Source organism: Lampetra planeri, chromosome 22 (assembly GCF_965212315.1).
Source record: "Lampetra planeri chromosome 22, kcLamPlan1.2.h2, whole genome shotgun sequence".
In the NCBI taxonomy this organism is placed as follows: domain Eukaryota; kingdom Metazoa; phylum Chordata; class Hyperoartia; order Petromyzontiformes; family Petromyzontidae; genus Lampetra; species Lampetra planeri.
In genome coordinates this window covers 3,615,606-3,638,848 of record NC_136128.1, presented here as the reverse complement: position 1 = coordinate 3,638,848, position 23,243 = coordinate 3,615,606, and the positions used below count along the sequence as shown (strand labels likewise).

General features: G+C 48.6%; 1 protein-coding gene across 1 annotated transcript in view; it reads right to left on the bottom strand.

Moving 5' to 3' along the window:
- The window catches only part of LOC144724936 (CUB and sushi domain-containing protein 1-like), a 684,194-nt gene that overhangs the window by 74,713 nt on the left and 586,238 nt on the right, over positions 1–23,243 (bottom strand). Inside the window, exons 49-53 of the mRNA XM_078604260.1 lie at positions 20,549–20,737; positions 17,392–17,577; positions 14,765–14,959; positions 11,357–11,530; positions 8,877–9,050 (exon numbers count right to left, since the gene is read on the bottom strand). Of these exons, the coding sequence (XP_078460386.1) occupies positions 8,877–9,050; positions 11,357–11,530; positions 14,765–14,959; positions 17,392–17,577; positions 20,549–20,737 (918 nt within the window). The remainder of the gene's footprint in view (positions 1–8,876; positions 9,051–11,356; positions 11,531–14,764; positions 14,960–17,391; positions 17,578–20,548; positions 20,738–23,243) is intronic.

Below are 23,243 nucleotides of genomic sequence, written 5' to 3'. Positions count from 1 at the left end.
CCTAAGGATATGGGGGGGGGTGTTCAGGGGAGGGGCCTAAGGGAAGGGGGGTCAGGGGAGGGGCCTAAGGGAGGGGGGGGGTCAGGGGAGGGGCCTAAGGGAGGGGGGGGCGATAGTTAAGGGGGCTGTCTGCCTGGCTACCTAAAGTCAAGTTATTTTTTATACATACAGGTAGGAACAACAGGTTCCACACTGCCCACCAGGGATTATTTGTCTGTCTGTCGTGCATCTTATTCGCTGCGTTAACTCTCCCATGCCACTCGAGGCCATCTTGGTGCCAGTCCTTTCCCACCCCACCACCTCTGTGCTCTCTCCCTCCCCCACCGATGGTGCTTCAAACAATGGCGAATAGGCTTCAACGTAAATATTAAGAGTCTTCAAGGCGGTACGTGAGTCCACAGATATTTGCTTTATCACTAAAAACACCATGAGTATATTGATAAGCTTTTTTCTCGTATCTCTTGACGCAGAATAAGCTGCCTATGCACATATAATATCGTATTGTAAGTTAGAGTACTGGCGAAGCGTACTCAGTGTTTTGTATATCCTGCACTTTTATTATCGATTTGTACCGTTTGCTTATGGAATATTGTATTGATTCCTAAGTCATGGAATCTATAATCTTCTACTTTTTGAGTACTTTATCAAACTGCTTGGCGCATGGCACGCATTTTTACAGACGCATGTTGCAATGGCATTGTTCTGATCATTATAGATACAATATAAACAATATAATAAACGTACACCACTTGGTCAAGCCACTGCTAGATGAAGGCCTAACCACGCCATGTCAGTCATTGAGCTTGTTTTGACCATATTTCACTCCGGTCATTGTGGGTGTGCTGAAGATTGGTAATGCTTTTTTTAATAGGCTTTTGTGCATGCAATTATCGCAACACCCTTAAAAATTCAATGAACATCCATAACTGGACATGTGTGCATGGTGGCAATGGCTGCCTGTGGCCATGTTTACGATTCAACTGGAGTCCCCCCCCCACTCCCAGCACACTTTCCAGTTTTTCAATTAATTGTGATAGATTTACAGTCATTATTTAATTTTTTTTTTCATTTTGACCATCTCTATTTTAATTCATACAGTTATTTTTTGGTTACTTTACTTTCTCCTCAATGCAACATTGCAAAAATGCAAGTAGAGTTTTAATTAGGCTTGGCCAAGACATATCGTGACTAAAAGGGATAATAGCAAGTGGACAGAACTTGGGATGGAATGTCAATCGATGGAGAAAACACGTGTGAGAAAATAACCACCACAGAGATGAAGCAATGAGATCATCTCATGCGCATGAGCTGGGTGGACAAGATCATGAGGGATGGTGACAATATCGGGGAAAATATTGGGGAACCTTTTCTCCCAGCAGTAGATTGAGCATGGCTGATGATGATGAACATTGGCATGTAATGTACATGCATTGTAAATAATCTAATCTCACGTGACTTGTTTATTTGTCAGGAGCATAATCAATTTCAGTTGATGAATTTATTTTACGTGCCTACTCAACGCTTTGGGTAGTTGCTACATTTGTGGGTAAGACACGAGGTTGCCATTTCTTAATTTGAAAAAAATAGGTTTGGCATTTCTTATTTATAAATTATTCTGACATGATACATACATCGTGAGTGTGAAAAAGGATAATTGACAGTATTTTATTATAATACAGCTATTATTGACAGTATTTGAATCTTATACAGGGAGGAACAACAGGTTCCACACTGCCCACCAGGGATTATTTGGCTGTCTGTCGTGCATATTTGTCTGTCGTGCACTCTGCGCAACCGACGTTCAGATTGTCATCGGCAACATTCTCGACAGTACGGCTTGTACACACCTGGCTCCTGCTGTACGCGAGTGGTGCGACGGGATTGTCGCACAAGACAGCAACGTCGCGCGCCCGCGCGCTGCCGACCTGAATGTGCCGGATGCGATGACCCACTACGGCGAGTTCGTCGCCGTGGGGCAACGCAAGTCCGCCCTGTCGCAGCACCACAAACATGGATTTTCCTGCGAAAAGCTACCGAAGGGCCTGTATATGTGCCGCTTGTGCATGCCACGTGGCGTTCATGAGGAGCATACCTGCCCTCTCATGATTGCTATGCACAAGCGCCCGGAGCACAAGGACAATCAGCGTGCCATTCTGGTCGGCCTGCCCGTCGATCAAGCAACGCTGGACATGATTGACGACCCGTACGACCCGTTGGGTGGCCAGCTCATCCGCCCGCATCCTGTTGGCCCGATCGTATGGGAAATGCGGCGCCCTGCGACCGATGCGATGCTTGTAGAATCGAACCTGATCACGACCAGTCTGGTCGGTTGCCACAACAACTCGTCCGTCATTAGCGGTCAGGATGCCGGCGAAGCCGTCGAGGAGTACGAGGCGGCGTATATGACGAAAGAGGGCGCTCCTTTGCGCCAGGCCGCTGCTGTGCTCCTGTCCGCCCTGGACGACATTGCGCAACACCCAAGCGTGGCCGACGACACAGGCACGGCACACCGCACGGGGAAGCACTTGGCGTCGCGGACGGTCAACGCGTTCACCGGCGCCCACCAATGGTCCATGCCCTTGATGGTACATGCCCTGCTGGGCGCCACGTCAGAAGTCCAGACGGAAACATTCCGGTACGTCTTCCCACACGCAGCTGTCGCTTACGTCGATCGGCAATTGGATCGCGCCATCGACAAGGACGGCGAAAACGACGATCCTCCGGCGCCTGACGTTGACCCGCCTGTCGATGACGACCAGTTCGTCGACGAGGCCCTGGACGCCCTGGTGTTCGCTGTCCATCCTGATGATAAGGGCGATGGCAGCGTCGGCGGCGCGACGGCGTACAAGCTGCCGTCCGGCAAAGTCGTCTTCATGTCGCAGGCCGAATCGTATGATAACCGCGGGATTCGCTTTGCCGAATACTCGGCGCTCGAGTTCGAGAGCATCGTCGAGCTGGTCCCTAACAAGCAGCGCCTTGCTGCGGCTCAGCCTGCCGGGGCGGGTCGACCTGATCGGCACGTGTTTGATCTGGGGCCCAAACATCCTCTGTTCGCTGAGTATAACGCGGTCATTCGCCTCAAGATGCGTACCGCTGTTCTCGCCGGCCGACCGCCGCCGTCGTTTCCGGGGAACAAACCCGACGATCCCGCTCGAGTCTCTGCATGGAGGCGCGATCTCGAACCATTCGCCAAATACGTCCTGGATCTGCTCGTACCATGGCAGAGTGCCGACGAGCCACGGTTCGCCCGCAACAGCGACGGTCTCGCCGAGATGATTCATGCATGGGATCGGCGCTCGGAGTCCGTCGTCAATCGACAGCACTTCCGATCTCTTTACCACCTGATGTCGAAGTGGCATCGGAGCAGTCGTAACGAGCTGATCACCAGTCTCTGGAGGCAGCGCAATACCGACTACTGGGCCACTGTCCGCATTGGCAAGTCCAGGGGCCCTGGCCTGCGACCTGACAACGCCGACGGGGACGGGGATGCCGAGCACGCGGGTCGTCTCTGTCCATCGGAGATGTACGAGCTAACCGCAGCAGCAGCCAGCCCCGATGTTCAGCGACGAGCGTCCCATGTGGAGCTGACGGCTTCGTGCGATGAGCTCTTCAACGATGCCGTTCTCGTGAGTGCCCACCAACTCGCGGCTTGCCACGGACCGGTGCCGTCGGTGCCGGTGTACGCCCCGCCCGACAACTACGATTTGCTGCACGGCGAGGGGGCCGTTGATGACGTCCGACTGTCGCTGAGCGACATGCGCAAACAGATCCATGCCCTCGAACCGCACCAAACCGATCACGGCGACGTTGGTGCCGCCAGTGGCCATGGAAGAAACGGCGGCCCTGTAGATCCGATGTTCCATGACGAGGCCATGGTCAAAATCGGGCCGTGCTTTCTGACCGATGGCCAGTACTGTGTCGCATCGGAAATCGTCGACGTGCTCGGACAGAAGTTGCTCATGATGCACGACGGTGGTGGCGTCGGGAAGAGCGTCTGCATCCACAAAACCGCCGATGAAATCGCCTCACGCGGCGGCACAACGGCCTGCTGCTGCTACACCGGCGTCGGCGCCTGCCCGCTGCCCCAGGGGCAGACTTTTGCTGCCATGTGGAAGTCGTTCGTCAAGGACCTGAACGCCGGCCAGCTGGTGGACTTGATTTTCAACGTCATCGGCGGCGACAGTTTGCGCCTCGTCGTCATCGACGAGGTCAGCATGCTGCCGGCTGCCTTCCTCGTACTGTTGGACCAGCGCCTGCGCTCAATGTACAATCCGCGTGTGGTTTTCGGGGGCATCTCCATCCTCCTGGTGGGCGACTTCATACAGCTGCCGGTTACATGCGGCCACGATTTATATCGCGTCATGTACGGCGCCGTGTCATCGGAAGACCTGATTGCGCGCTCCCTATTCGAGCGATTCCATGTTTTCGAGATGACTGAGCATCTCCGGGCCGCTGGCTGTCCGGATCATTGCCGGCGCCTCCAGGGGATGCGGGCGCTACCGCGGCGTTACCCGACGGGGACCCGCTGGACGGATGCCGACTGCACCTTCCGCCCCATCACCGACGACATAATCGATGGCCTGACGGCACCGATTACCAAGATCGAGATCGCCGCAGATCCGGCCTGGCTCACGGAATCCACGTGCCTGACGACAAGCAATCGCGATCGGGCCGTCATCAATGCTGCACGTGCTGTACACGTCGCCGTCGCCACGGGTCGACACGTTCTGCGGTGGTGTCGGCGCCTGAAGCGCGACGTTCCTGTCTCGCTGCAGTCACTGCTCTACCAGGAGAAAGACAATTCCGAGCTGTTCGGGTACTTCGTCGCTGGCTGCCCTGCCCAGATCCTCGACAATGGCAACGGCAACGTCGTCTACAATGTCGCGAATGGCACGCCCTGCACACTGGTATCCGTCGCGTGGGACAATGCGGACGAACGCCGCACCACCATCGCCGCCATACGTGCTCAAAGCGACAGCGGCAACGATGGCGTCCGCCGTGTCATTGACGTGCCGATGCCGCCTGACCATATCGTCTCCGGGCATGGGGTCGATGTGGCCGCATGGCCGCGTCATCTCAACGTCGCCCCGCGCAATGCTGACGGTGGTGTCTACGCGGTCCACATCCCGATCGGACTGATCAAACGCAAGCCGAAGACAATCCGGATCGGCAAGGTCACGGTCACCTACGAGATGCACGCGGTCGACCTGTCATTCGCAATCACCACATGGAAATGCCAGGGCGCGACGTTCGCGTGCATCATCGCCCTGCTGGAGCCAAGTCGCGCCAGCCCCAATCTGTCATTCGAGTTGCTGTACGTGATGTTCAGCCCCGTACGGCAGGCGTGTCGATTCCGTTGTTTTCCTTTGGCGCTCTCGTTCCGGAAGGCGCACCTCAAGACGTTGCGGCCAAATATACATTCGACGAAATGGCGAATGGACATTGCCAAAAACGGCATGTGGCAACCACGTGCGGGACCACAGGCTCGCAAGCCACTCGTCCCGCGCGGGAAACGGTCGCGGCCGGAGGAGCCAGCTCCGACGCCGCAAGAGTCTGCTGTGGCGGTGAAGCGGCGACCAAGCCCGCCTCCAACCGGCGTCACTCCACGTTGTCCGTCCCCTGTCTCGGTCGAACACGTTGTCTTCGTTCCGGGGTACGGAATGCTGTTCCCGAACGACTTCCGCTGCTTACAACCTGGCCAGTGGTTGAACGACACCATCATCAACCTGTTCGGGCAGTTCTACTGCCTGCCGCGAGCGGCATACGTCCACCTGTTCAACACGTTCCTGTACACAAAGTTCTTGGCGGGCCATCTCGACGACTTGAATTGCGTCTTCGATGGCGTGTCTTTCAGGCCGGTGTGGATCATACCGATCCACGACCAGTCGCACTGGCAGATCTTGGTCATCGTCAACGCCACGTGCCCACCAAGGTCGACTGCCATGCTGTTAGACTCAATGGCAGCGTGCGGGCAGTCGCGCAACGCCAAAAACATCGCGGCCTTCGCCAGCACGGTGGTGGACTGGGTCGTGCGCGCCGAATCAGTGAGCATGCCGGTGGCGATCACCACCGTGGCAATCACCACGGTGCTTGTGCCGCAGCAACCGAACGGCTACGACTGCGGCGTCTACGCCCTGCTCAACATCATGCACCTGGTGCGCCATTACGACAACATCGTGGCCGTTCAAGGACCAGGTCAGGTGGATTGGCGCGCGTGGTACACGCAGGAGGCGGCGTCACAGCACAGGCGCGACCTGCTGCAACAGCTACATGAACTTAAAGACCTACACCAATAAATCAACAATCATCATCTGATGCAATAGTAACAGCTACAACTTCCAACACGACTACGGCATCCAACACGGATCGCACGAATGCGCTGTCCAACCAAGTTCCTACCTGCCCACTCCGAAGGAACGTGTTTAATATTCCTTCTGCCACGATGTCTCGACATTTTGCAAGGTATAGATAATTTGAGCATTAGATGTTCACTGCATGTTGCCGGTTATCTCTCCGGAGGCATTGAGTCAGTGGATTTTTATGGTCGTTTCACTGAATACTTTTTTTCCACAGGGCATTCAGCGTGCACGGACGTTTTTGCATTTGGACACGACTCAAAAAAGAATAAATTGTAAATTATAATCAACGTCAGACATGAGTGGCATTCTCACATGATTGCCATTCGCTTTATTAAATGCAAGGCTGCTGCTTGATTTTTGTCGAAATGAAATTTCTCGTCTTTTATCTCGAAATGTCTCATCCATGAATGTGTCATTGCACCCGTGTTGCTAATTTAGGTAAAAGTGTTTCCATGCTCACACACATGGGATTTGGACGGTTTTAATCTCCAGTAAATGCATTAAGACCGCAATGTAAATTGCACATTACTATGGCAGTTGCAAGTCTATAGTTAGATGACTGCTGGTGACGACGTCGTACGGATTAAATTAATCCAGGAGGAAAAGTGGCCTCCTAAAGCATCAACCTGTCGACGATATATTGGGGCCTATTGTGATTTGAACATCTAACTGTAATGATTAAATAACAGTTACAATTTAAATAACTTTGAAAGTATACTTCTAGATGAAAGCCATACCATAGAGACAACGTAACACATTCGTCAATAACAATGTGGCCTTAAAAATGAACATTTTAAATAGGTGACGTTTTGGGAAATGGCCCTTCATTGAACATAAATAGAGATGCCACAGAGACAGTGGATGATAAGAGTTTGAGACTGCACTCTCTACAGTGGCACCTGATGAGAATTACACACTATTTTACAATTTTTTATTTTACCAGATGAGGCGCACTGAGCTATATAGCTATTTTTCAAAAGCGACCTGGCTATCACACATGATAGCTGAACGAAGTTGCTCATCAAGTGGAAATTTATAGCAGCCAAATACTTTCAACGCATGTTTCCAAATGTGGAGGGAAAAAGCGGAGGACCCGGAGAAACATCCATGCGGTCACGGTGAGAACATGCAAACTCCAAATATACAGGTGTCAGGATCGGTATTGAACTCAGGACCTCCTGCATAACAGGCGAGTTAGTTAACACCTTGCCACGGTGGCACCCTTACTTCACCACGGTGCTAAGTGGTAGAATAGGAGCCCTCAGGAACAGTTTGGATGTCACTCGCCACTCACATTAATTGTGGCCGGGAAATAAATTCCGGTCTCTTCTTACTAATTAGCATACGTAATTATCTGATATTTAGTTAGGTCAGGATTATTCTGTGACCAATGTTACACATAGCATCTTGTCACCATTAACTACACAGTGATAGGGCAATTAGACATTGCTACCAGGAAAATGTGAAATAATTGCCCAGGCATTACCATGGTTCAACCTTGGAAGAACAGAAATATTTTAATGAATAAAAAAAAGTTGACATCATTACATTTAAATATTTTCTCAATTAATCACTGTGTTATACCTCCAGCTTTGTAACATTGCAAAAATAAGTGTCAGTACACAGTCATAGTGCACTATTGAGTGATAGACACAACAGTCGTGAGTCTGCACCCCCCTTTACCATGAGTAAAAGAGCATGAGGAGCCTTCATCTAGCAGTATAGCAGTAGAATTACTAATATTATCAAGTCGACAGCACAATGGTTCATACAATTCCTCAGTGAGGACTACCCGAATCCAAGAATAAAAAATGTGCCTCATAAAGCATACGTGCAGGTGCACGCTATGGCTGTACACTTTCTTGTCTACATCATGAACCAACAGCAGGAGCGAGAGGTCACCGTGGCCAATGCTTGTCGATGCCACCACAAACCTGCCATCGCTTCCTTCTGCCAGATCCTACAGCTATTCATGAAGCTGACACCTGAACCACCAACGCCTGTCCCTTACAGTCGCATCACCACAGACGGGCATTCTAGTCTCCTCTCTCGGCCACCTGCCCTCCTCTAACCTGCACGTGTGTCTTGCCCATCGCAACCTTCGCAACCAAATCCGTCACAGGCACATTTGTAAAACATAATTTAAATCATAATTTTAAATTGTACGTATGCATGTATGTCGACACACTGTCGTAGACAGCTATGAAATGACATCACGAGCGCGTGCGAGTTATACATTCTCACGGAATAAATGACGCAGCGCGAGGGTTACAGCGCTCCACTCGTGATCAATCGTAATGTTGTGAGTTCACACACCATAGGGATTGTGCAATTTCTTACCATGGCTTTGGGCTGCCAACATTGGTGAACACCACTACTGCCCCTCGCCCCATTGCGTGTGGAGACACTGACCTTGGTTTTCGTGGCGATGGGTTCCACAATACGAGGAGCAGACACAATTGTTTTTTGCATTAGCATGGTAGGGGGGGGGAAGTGCAGACTGGCACTGCCACTTACGCACGCAAGCTGGGAAGTGCCCGGACCACTTGTGGTCCTGCTGGCAAATGCGCACGGATGAGCCCACGAGCCGGAAGCCCGGGTTGCACTGGTAAAGCACCGTGTCACGATAGCCGTAGCTCTCGCCGATCACCTGGCCATTCACGATTGGCTCCGGCGCGCCGCAGTGGCCCGCTGCGACGACAACAAAAGGGACGTCATCGCAATCGACGGAAGTCGTGAAGCATGTTTGTGTGTGTGTAAGTTTTACTGCTTTCGCACCGTACGTAGCCAACCATGCTAATCAGAGGTGCAGGGGAAGGGCAACAAACTAAACACAATCCCGCAAGAGACTTGCCAAATAACTCGTCTTTAGTGGCCACTCACCTACGCTGGGTGCAGCAGTGGTGCTGGCCTATTGGGGGTCCTAAGCAAAGCTCATTTTTGAGGGGCCCCCTTTTCAATTCATTAACTCCCAGTGAGGTGACAGAGAGTGCTGAGACAACAGAGATATATATATATATAAATGATATAACAAAGGGCATGCAGACCACAGAGATGCATTGAGACGAGACAAGAGAAGCAGATGAGAGACATGTAGAGATGAAAGGTGAGAGACATGCAAACAGAATCAGACCAAACTCTGTTCTTTAGACTGGATGAATCCGATGAGCTATGAAGCTCTTTTTCACAGACGTCCACAACAAATGACATAGATATATAGATGAGAGAAGACCGTGGACAGCGTACAGATGGAGTGAAATAAGATACGTAGGATGGAGACGTAGTGATAAATGGTGCGATAACATGAATATTTGATGCACGTCACCGATGCAGTATCTGGTGCATACCTACTTTTTGCGTTACAATTCGAGGCCCTTGAGTTGCTTGGGACTCTAAACGTTAGATGTTCTCATACCTAAGGCCACCACTAGCTGAGCATCATGGACTACCCAGCATTAATTAGAATATTCATTATGGTGAGATAAAAAAAACCTCAAAATCAAAGTTGGGCGCTCCATCAAGGTGCTCTAGTAAAGTAATTGCGTCCGCGTTGCACACCGGTGTGACGAGACACACGCTGCTTGAAGACAGCTTTTGAGGTTAATGTTCTCATTTGGACTTTTGAAACCTGAGCAAGAGAGCAGCAGACGCACAGTCGAGGTATGGTTCCACAAGATTTAGTATTCTTATATGAGTTGTCATCTTTCAATCCACTTGTCAAGTGCTTATGTCAGAACATGCTGGGCTGAAAGGACAAAGGAGGTGGTAAGATGTAAATTTCCTTCCAAATGCACGACTACTGAATAAATGAAACCCCTGCTCACAGAGACTACAGAGCGCCGACTGACACAACAAGAGGAGGGTGGCAGCCATTTCCTCCGGCAAGCCAAAATTCAGCGGTGGGAATTCCAAATTCCAGGACTGCCATGGCAAGGTCTACCCTCGCCATTCGATGACCCCCCACTGTTGATGTCTCACAAAATGGTTCTCGCCCATCCGACCAGGGCTGCACTGTGGCTCGAGCATGGAAGGCCGGTGCTTCGCTCGACCGCACGACACCAATTGGATGGTCTGCGAGATCAAATCCCTTGGTCGGATCCAACTCATTGCTCCCTTCCGCGTCAATGGAGTTCGTTCGCGGCAGTTTGTGAGAAGTGGCGGTGGTCGCCTACTTGTATGGCGAGATTGACCCCACGGTGGGATAGTTGCTATTTCCAACACTGTGCAAGTTGTACTTTTGAGTAAATTTGACATGACACAACCAAATATTTATCTCGCAGAGATTGGATTGCTACCTCCGAGGTACAGAAAATTGGAATATATAACGGGAACAAGAATATCTCACAATGCCGGAAGAGGGGAGAACCACACGTCTAGGTGTCATTCTTCAAAGTAATCATTCTGAAATGTAAACATTTCCCAGGGCGACCACACCTCAAAGATAATAAATTATTTAGCGATGCTGCTGCTGCTGCGCTGGCAGTGGTGCACAAGCACAATTAACAAATGAACTCAACGCATCAGTCAATAACACTGTCCTGAACAGGAAACAATGTATACATTTCATATAAAATATATAATAAGCGATATTTCGGACAATAATGGGCCATTGTCCCAAAATATCACCGACTAAATATTTGGTTTCTCCTAAGGCCATGGTGTTATCGTATGTGTGTTGAACTTCTTTCGCAGCGTACGCAGCACCTCCGATTAGCACAGCTCACTACGCACGGTGCGAAAGAAGTAAAATATACATATACACACAATCGCGATAATTGGAGATGTGTTGAGCGTTCCTCAAAACGAGCCACAATCTTGGGAAAACAAAGACAAGTGGTAACCCAAAGCGCGGCGCCGTCTCCGCGTCACCAACCGCACGGGCAGCTGCGTGCAGTCGCAAGGCCGGGGGGCAGCGACCGGCCGGCCGGCCGGCACACGAGAAAGGGCGAGGCCCCCCACCCCACCACCACTCTCTCCCGTCGTCAGGCGCTCATTACCGATGCACGAGGCGTCCACGCCACTCCAGAGGCCGCTGGCGAGGCACTCACGCCCGGGCGAGCCCACCAGCGTGAAGGCCGAGTTGCACGTGAAAATGGCCGTGGAGCCAAACCAGGTCTGGGTGCCGATTTTGTTTCCGTTGGGAGGCGTCGGCAGCTCGCCGCACGATATTACTGCGTTCAGGGGAAGGCGACAGTGGGAGAAGAAAAAAGACAAGAGCTGGAGCGGACGGGGGGGGGGGGACGTGTAACGTTGCGTCGCTTCGTGTCGAGTGCGTTAGTGAAGTACGCTCGACCGTTTTGGGAGTACGCGTTAAAGGGCCCCCCGGTTCTTTGCGCGCCGGTTGAGTGACCTAAGGAGGCTCACAGTAGCCGTGTGAGAGCTGTGAGCCCGGCATTGCCGAGGGGCTCCTGCATTGATTTGTGCACTGTGCTCTGATCCCAGTTACCCGAGTTCGATTTCCAGTAATGAAAAACAGCAGCGGCACGTGGTTATCAGATCCTGTTGTAGACCTACAACTAAGTCCGCCTCGCCTTAAATTAGTAGCGGTGCGGTGTGTGAATAGCAGCATTGAGAGACAAAGGTGGCCGGGAATAGTGCTGGCCACACAATACAGTTGCCCCTACGCAAGGATCTTTGTCTTCATGTGTATGCACACGAAAAGACAATTATGGGGAGTAAATGCATTACTGCAATCAGATTGATGAATACAGGAAATGGTCATCTGTTACTTAGCGTCGGACTGGGTGATTATTTACGATTGATTAAGTCATTGGTTTTAATTTGAAGTGATTCAACAACCAAAAAACGTTAACATTTTGTAAACGATGGTGCGACCGGTTTGGGTGACAATGAGGACGGCGGTGGCAAACGCATCGGGCAGAAGCGCCTAAAATAATACCACGGGTGTTGTTATCTTTGAGAATAAGTCAACCGAATGAATGTGTATTTAAAGAATATAATCCGAGAAGTAATCAAGCGAACAAATTTCATTACTTAGAAGAAAAAACCCAAATTTCGCATGATATTGAATTAATTAATCATAAAACAATTATATAAAAAATCGTGCTTCGAAAACTGCACGTGCATGTATTCAGTGTATAATTAGATTTATATATGTGATGTGCATATTCATACGTATGTATGTACAACTATTCATGTACTTACACGTTAGCATATGCCATACACAGTGCATAACGGTTTCTCCCGAAACTAAAGCAAAAGCGTGCCGTTTATCCTTACAACAATAATACACAGAAGTGAGTGACGGGGGGGGGGGTTAGTGTCCTTCATTGGGGAGCCCATGAATGGCTTTAATGGATAAAGACATCAGAATACCAATCACAGCCATCAATCTCGAACGAAGCCGCATGGCTGTGATAACACTCCGCAACAAAAAAAAAACCACTGCACTGCCTGCAATTGCAGCCCTGAATCTTAATTTCTTCACGGTGGCCCTTTCGCCGTTGAATGCAAGTCGGATTTTACGCGGCGTCTAAAAAAGAACCGCATCTGAAGGCGCTGCACGGGAACAGTGGTCATGATTCATTCCACAGAGAGGCAGAGAGAGGGGGTGAGGGGGTGAGGGGTGGCTGCCAGTCATGAACTTGAACATGGGGAGCCCCCCCCCCCCCATAGGACAGATAACTGCAGGAAGGGATTCCCAGACTAAGGGTGGGGGGAGAAGCAGAGGGGAACGAGCACCAAGTTAAACGCGTTTAATTTTGCAGCCTTTTACGCAGATTAAGGTGGTGAGCCAGTTGCATGTATCACAGTGTGGCTAGGGATGACAGTCGGCTTGATAGTCTTAACAATGTAAGCTCAAACTTAAAGTGTCTTTAACGCTCACGTCAGCATGCAATAATTCTCATCTGAACTAAACAATTTTTATATGACCTGGTAAGGTCCACCGAGCTATGTAGCTCTTTTTCAGAAGTAACCTGGCAATAAATGATAGCTTAACGAAGTGGCTAATCATTTCTAGCAGCCAAATACTTTAAACACGTGATTCTACATGTGCAGGGAAAAACCGGAGGACCCAGAGAAAAATCAACGCGACCACGGGGAGGACACACAAACTCCCAATGTCAGTCGGAATCGAACCAACAATCTCCTGCATACCAGGCAAGAGAGTTAACATCTCACCACCGCAGCACCCAGACATCTGCATTGGCGACCCCAAGTGAATGGGCTCAGTGTTGGCTGAAGACAACCACCGTTGACCTACCACAAATGTGTACATGTAATAGAAATCCTGACGGAGTGATGGGCTGAGTCAACCCATGATTGTCAGTCATTTGTCTCCAGGTAGCTTCTCAAAAAAGAGCTATATAACTCAGTGGGTCTTACCTGGCAGAAAAAAATGTTTGTCTTAGATTCACATGTTTTGAAGGATATTACAGGTAGTCCTCTACTTACGATGGAGATGCGTTACGATGACCCCATCGTAAGTCGAAAATATCGTAAGTCGAAAATGGCCTAGTCTACCCAGGAGTCTTAAAGAATGGTGATAATTTAGCAAAACAGAGCAATTTACAGTACCGTACTGTATAAACTATATACTGTATGTATTTATTAATTACAATACTGTATTGCACAGTAAAATGTAAAATAAAAAAAAACAAGGTCAATTCTTAGCCTACCTATATGAACTGCAATTTAACAGAAAGTTTTTTCAGAAAACAATTCTATCTGCTATAAAAGCTTTTAACATGCATTGGACGTATCGTATCGTGGTAGCCTTAAAATGAAATCGCTGAAGCTACATATCATACAAGCATTGAACGTATCATAACGTATCATATTGTACTGTACTCACCAAGATTCTGTCCGTCGTCTGCATACTTGAACGTTGTTAGGTTGTTGATGGCAATTTTTTCGTATCGCTATCGCCATCGTAAGATCGAAATATCGTAAGTCGGACCATCGTAACTCAGGGACTACCTGTGTACGTACGATTGCAACAGCCCATGTTGGCAGGTACGTCTACACTGACCCATGCGGTGATTTCTCCTGTGTCATTAAAATGAGATGTCAACAGTGATTGTCACGTAGGGATGCCGGCTTCCATCATGCAAATGTGAACTGCCACCAGTGGCTCAAGGCCACCAAGGGAGATGAGGACTGCCGCATTCATCAATCGAGCAGAGGTGCTGAGATTTACTTGACTCTTTTAATCTTCACGCGGCAACTTTAGGCTCCAGTCGATTAAGTGAGATGGGCACGCACATTTTGCAAACGTAAATCATTGGCGATGCGTTCGTGGCATGGGGTACACACTCACGGTAATTACAACCCCACTGTGGCTGCAATATGCTGCCCTCCTTTACATTTTAATAAGCACAGGCGAGTGACACTCCACGACGCTGACAGGCAAGCGGCGTGATCAAGGAAGGGGCAGCACTTACTTTCGCAGTACGGCCTGTCGTTGTCCCAGTTCCAGGACCCATTCATTCCACAGGTGATGACTCTGGGTCCCTTCAGGTGGTATCCGGCTTTGCAGGTGAACAGGATTTGTGTCCCGTAGGAATTCCTGCTCTCGCCCAAATATCTCCACTCTCCATTCTTGAGAGAAAAGCTGTCGAGCCTTTGGCACATTGTCACTGTAACGGGAGAAGGGGGGGGGGTAGATGATTAGCACACACTCGTGTTAGTCGTGCACCTCGGAGATAAACCATGCCATTTGAGGCAGACGGGGTCAATGAATGTGACTCGGAACAAGGTGGTTACGTAACAGGCCAAACTGTGCTGATGAGGATTACCTAAGTTGAACCCGGTCTAGGGTTTCTCTCGTTGACATAAAGCTACCGGAACACAGCCCCAGCTGTATCATGGGTACACCGCAGTAAGATGACCCGCCCATACTGGACATCAATGAAAAAAGAGCATCATAGCTCATCAAATTCCTGCAGTCTAAATAACGATTATGATTGTGATAGTTGATCGACAGGTCGCGTGTAGTGGAGTAAAGTACGGACCGCTCCCATCTCTTCTTCCAAGAGGTCTGGCAGGGAAGAGCAGGCCAAATATCCCCCCTAGAGAGGCTTTCTCAGGGTGTCCTTTAGAGGGAGGCATTGATTTAGAAAGAAACACCATTGGCCGTTGCATAACTGGCAATTAATAATTTCATGTTGGCCACGAGTTACAAAAATTCAGCTCAGGGATGCCGCCGTCGAAGAGAGCTCGACTCACATTCAGAAGGTTGTGAGTTCAAATCCTGGTTGTGGGTTGACTGCCCATCATCACTCAGGTTTGGATCAAGTGAGCAACACTCACGATTCATAACGTTTCTTTTTAGTAAAAATCGTGCAGGTAAAACGTCTATAATCCTGCACCATCCAACGCGGGCAAAGAGTGCCACTTGATTTGGTTTTTCAGCAATGTTGAAAAGGTTAGAAAAATGTTGACAACTTTGTATGACGTTTTCGATCGAGATTACAACCAGCGTCATCAGGTGTGAGCAAAAGTTCAGCTATCACGTGAGATCCAACCCATTGGAGACTGATCATGAATAATATCGGTGATGAGAGCCTGCGAATAAAATTAAGTCACAAATATTTTGGGAATAAAACTATTCAACCATAGAGGCAATGGTTTTTAGTGAGCACCTATTAAGGCCCCATTAGCTTTGTAACCGTAATAGATATTTTACGCATTTTAAGGCTGGGTCACACTAGCAGAGGCTCGAGATCAGGGGTCCCCAATCCCCAGGCCGCGGACCGATACCGGTCTGTGGCCTGTTAGGAACCGGGCCGCACAGCAGGAGGTGAGAGCGGTGAGTCCGCGTGCGGCCCGCCCCCATTATTTTATTTACCACTTCCATCCACGCTTCTTTCCCGCACTGTGCACTTGTCTCAGTCACGGTTTTGGTAAGCCCACAAGCTAACCCCTAGCCAAAATGAGTAAAAAACAACGTCGCTGGAGAGCTTCTTTGAAAAGGGGGAAAGACCCAATGTCTTCCACGAAACCGGTCCCTGGTGCCAAAAAGGTTGGGGACCGCTGCCCTAGATAGATGCAGATACCACTGTCCACCGATTATGTGCATGACTGGAGATTAACCCCAAGTGGCTGGGCTCGTAGCGCAGTGCCTGAGCCAATGCGTCACTGCCACTCGAGATACTGAAGCACACAATCACAACACATTAGGATTGGCACCTGTCAATTCTTTCCCAGCACATTAAAATTTCAGTTTTTTTGTCAGTTGCTTATGAGTAATACACCAGTTTAACACGTAGGCTTTCGTGACCAATATCATCCAAAATGCAGTTTTTTTGGGTTAGATCGCGTAAATATATAAATGTTTCGTTAAATCCGCCACCACCCGACACAGCCAATTAGTTAAGTTTGTCACGTAAACAGAACATGCCAATTCATTACTAGTACAACACACCAGTGTGTTGGGGAGCAAAGCCACAACATTTACAATCTGAGTACGACGTGTCGCTAGTAATTACAAATATCTTCATTGGGTGGTGGCAGGTTTAACGACACGTTTATATATTTATGCAATCTAACTCAAAAATCCTGTATTATGGAGTAAAGCACCACTAAGGCCGATGCATTTCGTCTTCTATTACTGTGAGATAATCTTATTCCCAGAAAATGTTCCAGTTGCTTTTGTACCTTGGAGGTGGGCAAGCTTCAACGCACACACTCAACCGCATGCACAGCTGTACACACGAGTTGACGAGGGGGGTGGTCTCGTGGCTGGCTTTAGTTTAGATTATATTAGTGCTATAAACGTCCAAAGGATGGGGCAATTTGTTGGGCTATCATTTATGGCGAGGTCGCTTCTGAAAAATAAATTAATACCTCAGTGGGCTTTGCCTGGTATGATGGGGATGGTTTAGTTTCATTTGTATGTCTTTGGGTGATTTGTTTACCTTTCTTGTACTTTGCGCTATCATGTTTTTGTACTGATTGTAGCTGTAACATTCTTTCTCACCCCGACTGGACATCAGTTAAAAATAGCTTAATAGCTCATGGCATTCTTCCAGTATGAATACATATTCTGATTCTGATTAGTGCATCACACCTCTGCAGCTCGGAGGCTGGTTCAAGTTGCTCCACTTGCCCGAGCTCTGGCACACAGCGAACGCCGTTTCACCTGGAGCCAGGCTGTAGCCCGGTCGGCATCGGTACTCCACGCGAGCGCCAACCACCAGCTCACGGCCCACCACTGTGCCATCTGCTGGGGGCCGTGGCACCCTGCATGAAATGGCTGCAACCCGGGAAATGAACGACAAACGACGGCAAATTCAAAAAGTTCCACTCCTTCATCATCTACACCACGACTTTTAGTAATAATAACCACACTCTTTATCTCAACCACTACCACAACACCTTGCTGATCTCGTCAAGGAGCATAAACCATCACGCGAGCTCCGGTCATCCTCGCAACGGATTTTGGCTGGCCATTGAACAAAGACGGCCAATGCGTCGCGCGCTTTCAGATGCGCTTCCGTGGCCGTCTGGAACGCCCTTTCTAACGATGTTATGAAGCCAATGGCAGCTTTACACTTTTAAATCTAGATTGAAAACGAATTTCTTGAGAACTGCATTTTGTGTTTTCGTTTTTTGTCCTTCCCCCCGCGTCTCCATTTAGCACGGTTGACGAAAGAAGTTCAACATACATACATGCATATTATAGGATAAGATCGTTCTGCAGGAGTGCTGTGAGGGTGTGGAGACATTGCACGTGGGGCAGTAAATATAAGGCAAATGTGCAGCCCTGCAGTTGCTCGCTCATGCCATGGCTTATGGAAGGGCCTCCACTAGAGGGAGCTCTTGAGAGTCAAACTCTTGAAAGCTCCCTCAAGCTTAGTGGTCTTCATTGCAAGGCCCCGTGGGCCATTGGCGGCCCCCTGTTGCCTTTTAGTGCGGGCCCCTGACGTGCGCCACCGCGCCCCCTACAATGCACAAATGTGAAACACATCCCCCCATCATCATTATCGTGTTGCTGTAAAAACCCACAATGGTTTCAAATGTGTGCCGGCCCTCGCACTGATGATGTCTTATTGGCTAAAGTGCCCCCCCCCCTGCCTCTGAAAATTCGTAAAGAACACTAAAGCCCAATACAAGTTATGAATTAATAAAAGCGTGATTTGGATTAAGCATGATGTGCTAATAATCATTGTACCAATACATACCACGTTATTTTCCCACGTACCATTGGTTATATTGGCTATCAAGTGCAACAAATTTGCACACGATAAAAAAAACTACTCAAAGCCAAGTTATATAATAACTTGAGGAAAATATACATGCAAATTAACACAGCACATAAATCATCCTAATATCGAAGTAACTATCATGAATTGCTCACCTCTTCTCTACAAGTACAAATACGTAAAACAAGAATGTTGTGAAATGGAAGAGCCGCATGCGCACGTTAATTTATGCAGACTGAGCGGGCCTCTCAGTGCTCTGTCCCCCGGGCCATGCCCCCAAAATCACAATCCCGCACAGTCGCAGGAACTCTGTCATCACTGGATCCACTCACGCACCACAGCCCACATTTGGACATCCAACAATCGTGGCAAGGGAAGTGGTGGAATGGGCGAGTTTTTGTCGGGAATCGGCTGCATACAATTTACAAAAAATATATATATTTTTTTTATATTCCAATTTTGAATGAAAATCGTGTTGATAAAAAAGTGGCCGAGTGAAGACAAAATAATTTCACGAGAGTAGAGGAATGCCTTTCTCAGGGAAGACCGCTTGGAGAAGCGTTACGCTACTTTTGGTCAAACACATCATAGCATATTTAAAATATATCAACACAACTGCTTACATACTTTCGATTTTACTTTCAACAAAATAACTTTAAATTCGCAAGTAAACTTAAGCCTTGATGAGAACAAACTCTAAACCATTATTATAAGAGAGTCTTTAATAATTCCAAGGTCAGGGTTAATGGGAAAATTTCTCTGTACGCCGAAACGTAAAACAGATCGCATACCGAATTTTTCTCACCATGATGCAAATCTAATTAATATTAAAAGCTAATTAAGCACATAATCAGCTTTGTAAATATTATATTACTCAGCATATTAGGAACGCGACAATGATGCATTGCTTCATGGCATTTCACGTTGCTTGAGAAATAATTACTTCTCAAATATGAAACTCTGATAGAGAATGCAGGGAGATGAATGCTCTAAATAAATCTAACAGACAGCTCATGAACTGGAGGGATTTAAACAAGACATGGTACAACACAGATTAACAATTAGCTGTTGAGCTACGGCTGTAAATGAAAGTGAAAATGTCAAATCTCTCTCTGCTCACATGAGCACAGGTACAGCACTCATATCTATTGGTATCTCATAACCAGAAGTGGAAATGCCACATTCCTATGAGAGGTTGGTAGAGTTTTCCAGATGGAAACTGTTGACAGTCCACTAAATAGCACCTATTTTATTGACCCAGGAGGGAGGATTGGCCCAGTCGGCTGCAAACCGGTATTGAAATTGCAATCATTCGATTGTGAGTAACAATGCATTCCTGTATTAAACCACTTGAAGTTAGTTCGGGCTGGCAAAGTGATGCAGAAGTCAGAGCACTGACGCTTGTGATAAACCGGGTCATCAAATTGTAGAATCTTGATGGTTAGAGCTCGGCCACAAAATGGCTGCACAAATATTAAAATATTAGATTTTCACCGAATTTGTATTTCACTATCATACACAGTATGATAGGAGAAACTGCGACCCCGACTGTGGATTTTTTGGGAACGGTTCCTGTGGAAACTCTTCTGCGTCATTCTATGAAACACAGGGCGCACTGCTCTGCGACATGTCTCAATGGAGGATCCCTTTGTCTCATGACGTTGTTGATACCGACAATTGGAATAGGTTAGAACAAGTTGAAACAAAAGATATTCTCATAAAAAGGTCCAAATTCATTGAACAGTTTTCATACTTGCGGGTCAACACCATGGGTAAATCGAACAAACCAATGAGGTAGGTCGGTTAGGGTGCGTGAACTCCGGCACTTTCTATCCAATCATTAAAAAAAATTATAATCTATATCTAAACAAATGAAAACAAAAATGTTGGAAAAAAAATCACAGTTCAATGTCCCCCTGCACGTCCATATTTTGCATGCGCATTACACTTACATGGAACGGCCAACCGCGATCCAAACGAGTCGCGCGTTGACTTCTGGAGCGCACCTCGCCCATCACTTACCCTGACACGCAGGCACCGGCGCGTCCCACAGGTGCCAGCCGGCTGGCGATCGGCGACAGGTGGCGGCACTTTGGCCAATCATGCGGTACCCAGGGTGGCAGGCCCAGCGCACGACGGCGCCCGCATGTCCCCCCGTCTGGCTCTGCACACTCCCTTGCCGCGGTGCAGCTGGTGTGCTGCAGTACGCAGCTAGTGCACACACACAAAGACAAAGATTCCCTGTATAGCCTGAACAGACTGTTGGGGCAAGTGCTATTAGCAAGTAGCACCTATGAAGGCCGGCACGGCACACGAGAGGGTGGGTGGCCAGCACCACGCCCGGCCGCCTTTGTCTCCCGAGAGGCGATGTTTACTACACACCGCACCAGGTACTCATTTGAGGCTGAGTCGACCTAGTGCACACACATACACACAAAGATCCCCCGTGTAGTCGTACAGAGCGCTGCAGCAAGGATTGTTATAGTAAGCGTCTATTGCAGCCGGCACGGCGCACAAAGCAGTAGTGTGGCCGGAAAACATCATCGGGACAGCTTTGTCCCCCCCCCAAGTCTACCACAGCAGGCACACATTTAAGGCTGAGCTGAGCTAGAGGAAGCCCAGAACCGTTTTAGACACCGCTCGTGAAATGATGGTCGCCGTGACAATGGGTCACTGAGATCGTAGCACAATTTGTGAACTGCTTTGCCCAACGTTCCACGCAATGCTAACCCATCCAGCACAGTGATCAAAACAGACATGGATATGAAGAAATTATTTTAAACATTGCTTTGCGTGTCCCCTCGATATCCGCTGTCTATTGCTTGCTGGAGTATATAAGCCTGCTGACGGCAGTGTCGGGTGGCGTGAGGGAATAGACGCGTGACAGAAATGAGAATGAAGCTTCACAAAATCCCTACACACCCGACTGTTTAACGGCTCACAGCTCACCAGGGAAACTTAAATGTTCTAGCTCTGCTATGTCATTTTTAAAGCATGTCTCCCACGTGGCGGGTAAAATTAAAATCATGCCCCACTTCCGAGTGAGTTTTATGCACTAATGTGAAACGCCTACAGATTTCGGTGTAAGAAACGTATTAGAATAACTAGGTTAACTAAAATGATTAGGTCAAAAGGCAGTGTTCGCTCATACAAAACAATCTTTTCTGCACATTAGCCTGAGCCAGAACAGAAATGTCACGTTCTTTTAGGCTGCGACCAGTCTTTCCTCATGACAACCAGTGCTATTTTGCTAAATCATAAATATGCAATTTTGCTCGAAGTACCTCAAGGTATTGCATGGCGGTAACAAGATACTTCAGGTAACTTATTCTTGTTATTTAAACATTGCATACTCGAGGTAAAACATCCGTACCTCTAAATGCCTTAGAAGAAATAAAAGAAAATAACTGGAAAGTCCACGAGCATAGATTTACACACTTGATTTACTATCAGCGTCGCATACATTTAAGAACATACATAAAGGTGTGCATTGCATTTGTAGTGACATCGCCTGATGTCAACATGCTGGGTGCAGAGCCGGCCCTAGAGGGGTATGGCGTGCGGTGTAGCGACATCGCGGATACCACAGTGGTGTGGGTGCAGTACCGGCCCTAGAGGGGCCCGGTGAGCGCTGAATGATAGCGCTGGATGGCACCACGCTTTGCGTGCAGTGCCAACCCTACAGGACAGGGTGTGTGAGTGGCGGCCGAAGGATGAGGTTACTCGAGGCCATGGCACTCTGGTTGACCTGAGAAGACACGTGACCAGGTAAGTCTACAAAGGGGCCCCAAGTGGGGGCTAGGGGTGGTCACGTGGTTGGGACCCAGATCCTTCCCGAGGAGTCTGGAAGGTGGACGTGGCCAAGGGCGGAGCCAGCCACGCCACAGAGAATATAAGCCGGGTCCCGAGAGGGACCAGGGTTGTTGTTCATCCTGGAAGAAACCTTCGTCTACGTTCTCCGTTGACCGAGTCTCCAACACGTGGACCTGGGACAAAGCTGTTGGTCCCGGTCCATAGTAGCAGTTACGTTGTAATTAGTGTAGTTAGCCTGGTGGTCACCACCATAGGTTGCTATTCTGTTAAGGGGAAAGTTACCCCGTGTGTTGGAACTGAATACATGTTTTGCCTCAAAGTCTACATCTGCGACTCAGTTGAATCCATTACACATTTCCAAAAGGCTCTCAGCCTTATCCAGACAACCAGCTAAAAATAACTGAACATGTGGACAGTAAAAACAAAGACAACTGTATACCGGGTTTTCCCTCATTCATGACCCATCAACACAGTGCAGTCATGAACGTTCGTTGCTGTCGGTTGGGATGGCTCCGTTTGAGAAGTTCCCGACTCGTCGCGTTGGTGGGCTAAAGAAGCTGGTGGTCTGGATAAGACTGCCTAGCCTACCGTACGTGCAGTGATGCACACCTTTGTGTGTGTGTGTTGTTAAAGGTTTCCAGCCTGCATTTTTCAGAATGCCTAAGGCTGACGTCCAGTGTACTAACCATTAGACCATGGTAGTATCTTGATATATATATTTTTTTATCAGTGGGTATATGTCGTCCCTTGCTGCATATATTATGATGATGCAGCATTTATGTGTTTCTCTGCTGCAACTGCTGTATTTCTGCTTTCAGGTCACACTGCGTACCCTGCAGAATATCGTAAGTCCCAGCCAGTCACGGGCAGCCGTAGAATACGACCGGAGCATTACACAGAACGA